Source organism: Lonchura striata, chromosome 12, assembly GCF_050655825.1.
Source record: "Lonchura striata isolate lonStrDom1 chromosome 12, ASM5065582v1, whole genome shotgun sequence".
In the NCBI taxonomy this organism is placed as follows: Eukaryota; Metazoa; Chordata; class Aves; order Passeriformes; family Estrildidae; genus Lonchura; species Lonchura striata.
In genome coordinates this window covers 11,979,664-11,989,508 of record NC_140714.1, presented here as the reverse complement: position 1 = coordinate 11,989,508, position 9,845 = coordinate 11,979,664, and the positions used below count along the sequence as shown (strand labels likewise).

The following is a 9,845-nucleotide window of genomic DNA, read 5'->3' as shown; positions in this document are numbered from 1 at the left end:
CATTCCCCGGACCCTCATTCCCAGGATCCCCATCCCCGGAATCCCCGTTCCCGGGACCCCCATTCCCGGACCCTCATTCCTGATATCCCCATTCCCGATATCCCCATCCCCCGGGCCTCCCATTCCCCGGACCCCCATTCCCGGACCCTCATTCCCGGGATCCCCATTCCCGATATACCCATCCCCGGGACCCTCATTCCCAGGATCCCCATTCCCCGGACCCCCATTCCCGATAACCCCATTTACCGGACCCCCATTCCCGATAACCCCACTCCCCGGACCCCCATTCCCGATATCCCTATCCCCGGGACCCTCATTCCCGGGATCCCCATTCCCGATACCCCCATCCCCCGGAATCCCCATTCGGAATCCCCATTCCCGGAATCCCCATTCCCGGAATCCCCGTTCCCGGGACCCCCATTCCCAGACCCCCATTCCCGGGACCGCCGTTCCCGGGGCCCCGCCCGCGCCCCACCGCCGCGCCCTCCCGCCACCAGGGGGCGCGGCGTCCCGCCCGCCGGTCTGGCGCGCCGCTCGCCGCCCCGGCCCCGCCCCGGCCCGTCTGTGCGCAGGCGCGCGGCGCCGGGGCCGTCGGCCAGCGGAAGAAGAAGAAGATGGCGGCGCGCTCGGTGTGCCGGGCGGGCAGCGCGGCCGGGCGGGCGCTGCTGTGGGGCCCGCGCCCCGCCGTGAGTCACCGCGCCCCGCGGGGGCAGCGCGGGGGGGAGCCCGGCCGGGCCGCGGGCGGCCCCGCAGTGCGGAGTGCTGCCGGGCCCCGCCTGTGTCCCGGTGGGAAGGTCATGGGGACGCGGCGGGCGGTGCGGGCCGGGCGGCGTTTCTGTGGCGCGGGGCTGGGCGGGCGGGAGCAGCGGCGGCGGTCACTGTCATTGTCACTGTCACCCGCTGCGGGGTTTGCCACCGAGCCGCGGTCCGCTCTCTGCCCCGGCACTGGGGTGCGACGGGTTCGTGCGGCTTTTCCCTTGGGGTTTCCCACCTCTTCAGACCTCTGAGTTCCCGAGGGGAACAGTCTGTTAGTTGTGATGACAGCCTTTATTTTTACAGGCGGCTTTGCTGACTTTGACAAGGAAGCGAGGTGCTGCCACCTATGCCCAGACACTCCAGAATATTCCTGAGACCCAGGTCACCACGCTGGAGAACGGCCTTCGTGTGGCCTCGGAGGAGTCCAATCAGCCAACCTGCACGGTAAGCTTAACATAAGTTAGGGGCTCATGTGGAACAATCAGTCTTGCCTAGCCTGCAGCTGGTCTCCCAAAAGGGACTGGCCCCTGTCTGAACCAGTGCTTTTGCCAGAGACCCCACTGCTTCTCCTTGTGAACAGGTGGGATTAATATAGCAGCAGGATGCTCAGACTGGTGTTGTATTGTCTTTAGATAAGTTCTTATGCTCTACAAATTTGCTCAGCCTTACAGTTTTTGTATGAGCAGTAAGTGAGAAATAAAAGTTATCTCTCTGGCAAAACCAGATGTGTTGAAGCTCAGAGAGAAAAAGCCAAAATATGTGCAGGGAACGGTTGCTAGTTTGTTCTTATTTTGGTTCTTGTAGTGTAATGTCTGTGGACCAGACTTCTTGTCCCTGCTGTTGTGTTTGTGTCATTAGGATGCTGGTTGTTTTCTTCTCTGATGTTGCTACTCGCTGCTCTTGCTGCCAGGTGGGTTTGTGGATCGAGGCTGGGAGCCGCTATGAAGACACAAAGACCAACGGGGCTGCTTTCTTTATGGAACACATGGCCTTTAAGGTGAGGATTTGTGCTAGGTCTGCACAGAGCTGCCCTGAATATTCTGTCCATGCATTGGCCTCTCGTTTTGGAGCTGTGGATGTTGACAGAGGGTGTAAATCAGGTCATCTGAGTCCTGGAGTCTTTGCACACAGTGTACAAATAAGTCGAAAAAAGCATCTAGCCTATGTGGTGCTTATTGGTTGAGTGTACAGCACTTTGCAAGCATGCATAAATTAAAAATAATTCTTATTTACTATTTGGTGATTTTTCTCTTAAAGGAAAAAAATATAATTAAAAAGTGTAGCACACATAGAGCACTGTGCTATAAAGCATCCTTACTTAGGTTAGCACAGAGAGTTCAAAGCAGCATTTCCTGTTGCCATTTATTTTATTTTGCTTTTCTTACTGGTCCAGCAAAGCTCAGAGGCTATAATTCTTGCTGTTTAAATTATGCAAGTGTCTGCTGAACAGGGCAGAAGACATCGAGGCCTGGGACTTGCTGACTCAAGTTCAGCCTGTGCCTTCATAGGCAACTACAGCTCTGGCCAGCTCCTTAAGAGATGGGCCCTGTATTACAAATAGTCTTCTGCATCTACTTATCTTCTGTATGTCACTGTTTGGATAACTAGAAACCTGCTTATTTTTGGTTTGGATTTGTTCTTAGTTTACTTTCAGGGTGCTGTTGAAATGCTGTTTTCTCAGCATAGGTTGTTTCCTTACCTGCTGATTTTGTTTTGGTTAGCGGTAATGACAGCCTTTATTTTTTGGGCAGCTTTATTGTGTTTCAGTAAACACAAGCTTTATTGACAGTTTGTGTTGGTCTTTCAAAATACATCTCAGACATCTTTTATCTAGAGGAGATAAGCCAAGTATTCTCCTGTCTTATGCAGCTGCTATTGGCTTTTATGGATCACATGACAGTCTTTATTGTTATTTTCATTGCTTTAATTTTGACCTGAAGGGAAGTTTGTTCATTTCATAACTGAGTATATCTGGTTTCTTTTAGGGCACAAAGAAGCGTCCTGGCTCAGCTTTTGAGAAGGAAGTGGAGAGTCTGGGAGCTCACCTGAATGGGTACACCTCCCGTGAGCAAACTGCCTTCTACATCAAAGCCTTGTCCAAGGACATGCCCAAAGGTAGGATGGCCAGAAGCAAAGTCTGATTGGGAAGTTAAGTAAGTGCATGTGCTTCTGTTTCTCACCCCCAAGCATCTTTTCTGTCAGCAGCCCCGAGAATGAAGTTGAAGCTGAGCAGTAAATTGGAGGTTCTGGTTGGTAGTTGAAGAGAGCAGTGATGTGGTGCTTCAAGGCTGTGTGTTCATGTGTCCCTAAACCAGGAGTTGTAGTATGTCAGGCTGCACTGCATTTCCAGAAGGGATTCACTGGTTTGTGGTTGTTTTATGAAGCTTAGCAACTGAGGTCAGCCACAACTGCCGTGTGAGGAGTTCTCAGTGCAGCTCTTGCAGGTGCTCCTCATGCTCTGTAATGCCACTTGCTGCCTTCTCTGGGTTGGTTTTGGGCAGAGACAGTGATTTGAGTAGGAGCCTTACTGTAGACATGGGCTATGCTGTAGGCATCACAAACTGAGGATTCAGTGTATGTCTGGAAGAGAACGTGCTTCTGATGTATTTTACCATCTGCAGATGTTGCCTGCACTCTGTTGGGTGAAGGTGCTTGGCAAGCTGATTCGGTGAATTCTTGCTAAACCAGTGTTGTTTGTTCCTCCCAGATGCTTTGGGAATGGGTAGCACTCAGCTCTGTTACGTTGCATGCTCTCCCCCAGCATGGTTTTTGCTCACTCCTGTGTGTCTCCTTTCAGCAGCACTGGGTAGCAGTCGGGCAGTGGGATACTGATGTAGGAATTGTGTTGCAGTTGTAGAGCTTTTGAGTGACCTTGTGCAGAACTGTGCACTGGAGGATTCTCAGATCGAGAAGGAGCGTGGCGTCATCCTTCAGGAGCTGAAGGAATTGGACAGCAACCTGGCAGATGTCACCTTTGATTACCTTCATGCCACTGCTTACCAGGGGACTTCGCTGGCCCACACCGTTGAAGGGACCACAGAGAACATCAAGTGAGCAACTGGCTGGATGTGGTGCACAGCCTAGGGGTGCAGTCCTTGGGGTGCCTGACTGCTGCTTCCTGGGCATGATGGCTGCACAGTGTGTACATGGAGGTGATCTGAGCCCATGGGCTTCTCCTTGTGCCCTGACTGTGTTTTCCCCATTGGCGCTGGTGAAGGTGTAATGATGCACACATTCCTTAGAACCACCCCATGCCAGCCCTTCCTGAGGCTGGGAGGGACAGGTTGAGCCTTCTCCCATACTTCTCAGTTTGTTACAAAACTTAGAGAGCTAGGGGTGGTCATCAAAGCAGTGGCTTTGTGTTAGCTCAGTGACTGGGTTCGATACTCTCCAGTCCATATTGAAGTCTACAACTCTCCATCTTGGCTGCTGGCTCTTGTTGTTTGTGTTGTAGAATTAGAGCACAGGGCAAACACAGTACACAGTGCAGACTTCTAAAAAGCATTGTTACCCCACAACAAAGACAATCGCTGCTGTCTCTGCACTGTGAACTTGCTTCTTCTAAGCCTCTTACTCCTACAGAGTTGGAGATGCTGACGTTCTGGATCTCTATGTTCTTTCCAGGAGGCTGACTCGAGCAGATCTGGCTTCATATGTTGATATTCACTTCAAGGCACCTCGTATGGTCCTGGCAGCTGCTGGAGGTAAGTTCTAGATTCTTGTAATCCTGGGAAGCCTCAGTATTTTCAAGCATGTGATCAGACTTGTCTCACATCACTAATGTAAAATCAGATAATTTTGTTAAATTAGTCTGTTTTGAGACTGGAGATCTCTCCTTTGTCGTTGCCAGGTATTTCCCACAGAGAGCTGGTAGATGCAGCTAAGCAGCACTTCACTGGGGCGCCTCTTACACACAAGGGGGATTCTGTGCCTACCCTCAAGCACTGTCGTTTCACAGGGAGCGAGGTAAAGTTGTTTTGGTCCCCATCAAAATGAGCAGCTGTTGCCCAGCTGTGGAATGAATGTGAAACCAATTACAGTTGCTTGTCAGTGGAAAAGTCTGTTCATGTGTGTCAGAGAAGCTGATGATGCACCATCTTGGTAGTACTCCCATGTTCTGTTCTTGGGGCTTACTGCCACGTGTGGGTTTTAGATGGGACCCAAATTCATTAGGAGTGTGAGGCTGTTGCTCATTTGATCTACTGTAAAACTCACATCAGAACAGCTGGTTTGTGTTCAGTTCTGTCTGGGATTCTTTGATTTTACTGGACTAACATCAAGTGCCCCAGTTTGTCAGTCTGGCATTGCAGCAGGCTGCAGACAGATCACAGTGTTGATGCAGTTCTCCCCCACTCTTTGATGATTTTCCAGATCCGTGCCAGAGATGATGCTCTGCCCCTTGCCCATATTGCTCTTGCTGTGGAGGGGCCAGGATGGGCTGATCCAGACAACGTGGTCCTCAATGTGGCTAATGCTATCATAGGGCGCTATGACCGCACTTTTGGAGGTGGGACGGTAAGAGTCTTGGGAGTGCCACAGGGAGAGCCTGGAGCAATACTTAATGTGGAATATTATGGAGACCCTAGGGGGATGTGCTGTTGTGGTTAGCTTCCAACTGTGAAGGGGTTAGGGGCCTGGAAAGTAGAATAAAAGTGTAATCAAATCTAATCTGGGACAGTTCTTGAGAGGTGATGCTGGCAAATGAGCTGAGCCTTTTGTGGAAGAGGTGTAGCTGGTGAATTCACAGCAGCTTATTCCCACCCTCACAGCTAATCACTCAGTGGGGGTGGTGATGGAAGCAGGACAGAGTACAGTCTCATGATGCAAGCTTGTCTTACCACTGCAGAGCAAATGGAACTTGTTTAAAACCTCGGAATTGCATCCATTATTGTCTGGAATCTGTCTAGCCTGTATATCAGTGCTAACCCCTGCTGCTGGGAGACCATGTCCTTCTCATTTTTTTCCCACTCCTGCGGTGGTGTGCATACCAGCTTTTCATCTGCTGCTGGGAAAGGAAGTGGTTCTGCTGGATGGGCTCCTAGGCCATTGTCTGTGGCTTTTCCAGCAGTGATTCTCATCTGTTGACCACATGAAGGCTCTAAATTAAGCTCTCCTTCAGTAAAGTGTTCCGCTCTGTCTTGTCTATGGTCTTTGTGAAAACAGCTCAGTGGGAAAGAATTTGAGTTTTGAGGAAGCTGAAAATGAAATGGCTGACAGCATCTCCTTATTTACAGAATCAATCTAGCAAGCTGGCTACGCTTGCTGTGAAGCATAATCTCTGTCACAGTTTCGAGCCATTCAACACCTCCTACTCTGACACTGGCCTCTTCGGTTTCCATTTTGTTTCTGATCCTCTGTCTGTAGATGATATGATGTTTTGTGCTCAGGGAGAGTGGTAAGTACAACTTTGGCACAAGTTGCTGTTCAAGATCTGAGCCTCCTGTGCGAGACTCGGCTGCTGGGGGAGCATATTAAGTGTACAGAGAGCTCTGTCTCTTTATGAACTTCATGGTAACTTGCATTCTGGTTAACTGAACCTGTAAATCTTTAAGAATGTGGCTTTTGAGGAGCTGTTTGGTCCCTTAGGGCTTCTCTGGTCTTTTGTTCATGCTTTCAAGTATTAGCACCAAGGCTTTGGGTCTTTTTATATATGAGTGAGATCATTCCTTAGACAAGGCTTTCTAGGTGCCCAAGAGACTTATCTCCATTGTCTTGTTAAGCCTGAGCAAAGCAGGCGGAGTTCCTGCTGCTCAGGCTCTTGTCTTGTGGCTGATGAATGACCTGCTGCTGGAATCCTGCCAGCATTTGGGAGCCTTCTGGCTGTCCATCTTATTGTGTCATGAACCAGTTCAAGGCTACATCTGAGCTACAAGCCATTCTGTGTGGGGCAGGTGGAGTGAGCCCTTGCCCCAGAGATGTGACCCACTGGCAGGAGAAGAAGGGATGTAGCAGCTGGAGTCCAGAGTGACTGTGGAGCTGTCTTGTTCTTTCAGCATCAGTTTCCATAGCAGCTTGCCATGCATGGGAATGGCTGACACGCCTTCCCTCTCCTGTGATAGGGCAGTGCACAGCACATGCTGCTGTGCCTGCAGGGCAAGCCAGAGCCTGCACCAGGGCTGCTGAGCTCAGCATGTGTCCTGCTGGCTGAATCCCCTGCCTGTATGCTGGAGCTCTTGCCTCCTGCTGTTCTGTGGAGATCAAGGATGAACGTCAGCCTGCAAGACAAGCGGTGTTGATACCAGCTTATTTTTAAGGAGGCTGGGGAAAGGGAGGAATTCACTTTCTGTCTGAGCAGACAAACATCTTTAAGAGCTTTTGTTGTCTTCATGTCTTCTCCAGGATGCGTTTGTGCACTAGTACCACAGAGTCAGAAGTCACAAGAGCCAAGAACTATCTCCGAAATGCCATGGTGGCTCAGCTGGATGGTATGTTCTGGTTCATGGCTTGACCACTGTGCTGCTTTCAGAGGGTATCTGCTTGAGGTTCTCCTGGACAACAGAAACTGTGCTAAAGATTGCAGTTCTGCTGGCAGGCACTGGGCAAAACTTCCTTTTCCTGCTCCACACTCCTCCTGCCATGTTGTCAGAGCCACTGACCCTAGCCTTCTGTGCTCCCAGGAGTGACATACTGCTGGTAGCCTAAGAACTGAGACCCTCAAACTGGTCTGCCTTGGCTGTAACACTTTGGAGAAGAGTAAAGAAATCTGTGCATCACATAGCTCCTGCTGGAGCTGCAAAGAGTGGGAATTAGAACTATGCTTTGTTAGCAGAGGTTTTTATGCTTAGTTTCTACTCTTTGCTTTGGCTGATGATCAGGCTGTGCAATTCTGGAAGGCTTCTTGGTGCACTGATCATGCAATGTCTTCTACATCCAGGTACCACACGAGTGTGTGAGAATATTGGAAGCCATCTCTTACACTACGGACGCCGTATCCCTCTGGAGGAGTGGGATGCCAGGATTTCTGTAGGTATCCATTTGTTCTGGCTGGGATACCTGAGCATTGTCTGGCCTTAGTCCGTTGCAGTAACACATGGTTTACTTATCCCTTAATCAGACTCCCTGGAGTCCAGTGGTTATCCTGCTGACACTGATGTAACTGTCAGAATCTCTGGCTTAGACACAGTGTATCCTGTGTCCCTGTGACTAGAGTCCATCCCAAAAAGAGAGCATACAATTGTGCTAAGCACACAACCTGAAATTCCTGTAACAGTTTTCCTAATGGTGGCCCACACCTAGATTGTGGAATTTCTGCAGCCACTCTATTCCTTAGAAGACTTATGATTTTGGCCTTGTCTTCTGTGCCCACAGGAGAATGCGCTGTGTATTAGCCATGCTTGCAGGCAGAGCCTGATTGTATCTTTTAATGAGCTTGATATGTAATGGCAACAGTTAGTTGCGACTTTGAGAAATGTAGGTCTGCTGGAAGAGTCATTAATTGCTTGTTTGATCTTTATTAGGCTGTTGATGCAAGAATGGTGAGAGATGTGTGCAGTAAATACATTTATGACAAATGTCCAGCACTTGCAGCAGTTGGTGAGTAGTAGGTGACAATCAGTGCACACTTAAAAAACAAGGCAGGGATGAGAGCTGAGTGGAAGCGAGTTGCAGGCAGTCCTCATGTGTGTGTCCTGACTCCTTAAGCCACTCTGGTTCTTCACTGTTAGCCTCCTGCCTCTGTACATGAGGTGTGCCAAGGCACATATGCCACGAGATCAGACTTGCAGGTGATGGAGATGCAGTGGCAGTGAGCTGCTGGCTGTCCTCCCACCTCTGCCTGCTGTGGAGCTGTGACTAAGACTGGGAGTCCTGTAACTGGGTGCGGGCCCAGCACGTCTGCCAGGTGTCCTTACCCTGGGGTCAGGGTGGTTTATGTAAGGGAAGTGAAGGGACCTGATTCTCCTGTGCTGCTCTGGCATGTCTGTCTGGCCAAGGACAAATTCCATTCAGAAAACCTGTCTAAGCAACTCAGCTCTGCTGCCTCCATCCTGTGTTTTGAGAATTCCCCTCCTTGCAGCTGTTTCCTCTGGCCTTCAAAGTGGAGCAGGTTGGAAGAGGCAGTGTTTGAGCAGGAAGTTGAAATGTTGAAATGACTTGGTGGCTCCCTGTATTTGATACCTGTATGGGAGCTGTACTGAGCATTGTGGGGCAGTGTGAGAAACACCTTATTCTGTCAGGAGCTGGTATCTACTGGTTTTCCTGATGCAGGTTTGAGCTGTTTGCTCAAACTCTTAAACAGAATTTATTTGCTGCCTGGTTTTGTGCAGAGCAGCTATGGATTGCAAGCACAGGCTGCTCTGCCACCATCTGCTTTAAAGAGCATAAGAAACTGTACAGCAGTGATTTTTTTATTATGTCTCCAAGTAATTTTACTCCTGTTCACTCAGGTCCTGTTGAACAACTCCTGGATTACAACCGCATCCGCAGTGGCATGTACTGGGTCCGTCTCTAGGATGTGTTGCCTGCAGGTTGGAAGTAATGAAGCTGTGGACTGTGACAGGTTCCCTCTGGCACCGAATGTTATGGGCACCAGGGCAAGCTGAGTCCATTCAAAGCAGCTGTCTTCTCTGTGTTAAATGTATAAAAATAAATACATCCTATGTGGAGTTGGTTCTGCTGGTAGTCAACTCTTCTTCCTGGGTGGTGTGTGTAGACACTGCTGGTCTTGCCAAACTGGGGAGATAGGATGTGAGGAGCTGGAGCTGTTGATAGGCAAACATCTGTCTAGAGGGGCTATGTTATACTAACCCATATGTTTTTATATGGAGATGTGTTGCCTCTCATCTTAAGCTTCCTGGTTATCTGTAAACCAGCTCAGTAATGAGCAGAGATTATTGTGTAGTGGTGGAGTGGTCTGCACATTCTTCTTTTACTCTCCATGTAGTCAGGCTCAGCTAGGCAATAACTGAGAAGCTTCTTACTGGCCTATACCCATAAGATAATCTCTAGGTCTGAGTAGTTGGAAGAGCTACCCAGCCGTGCCTTTTGGTGTTAAAATGGTTGCTGCTCCATTGTCTTGCCTCTGGGAAGTTGGAAAATGGAACAGAAAGCTGAGCAAGGGGGATGGAGAAAAGTTTCCCACCAGGTGGCAC

General features: G+C 49.8%; 1 protein-coding gene across 1 annotated transcript; it reads left to right on the top strand.

The window, feature by feature from the left end:
* The first annotated feature begins 590 nt into the window (after positions 1–590).
* Positions 591–9,359, top strand: UQCRC1 (ubiquinol-cytochrome c reductase core protein 1). The gene is made up of 13 exons (XM_021532328.3): positions 591–686; positions 1,060–1,200; positions 1,667–1,753; positions 2,742–2,871; positions 3,608–3,806; positions 4,381–4,460; positions 4,607–4,722; positions 5,128–5,271; positions 5,991–6,151; positions 7,096–7,181; positions 7,631–7,719; positions 8,214–8,289; positions 9,141–9,359. The coding sequence occupies exons 1-13, from the start codon at positions 615–617 to the stop codon at positions 9,203–9,205; spliced, it is 1,446 nt and encodes a 481-aa protein (XP_021388003.3). The 5' UTR covers positions 591–614; the 3' UTR covers positions 9,206–9,359.
* The last annotated feature ends 486 nt before the right edge of the window (positions 9,360–9,845 follow it).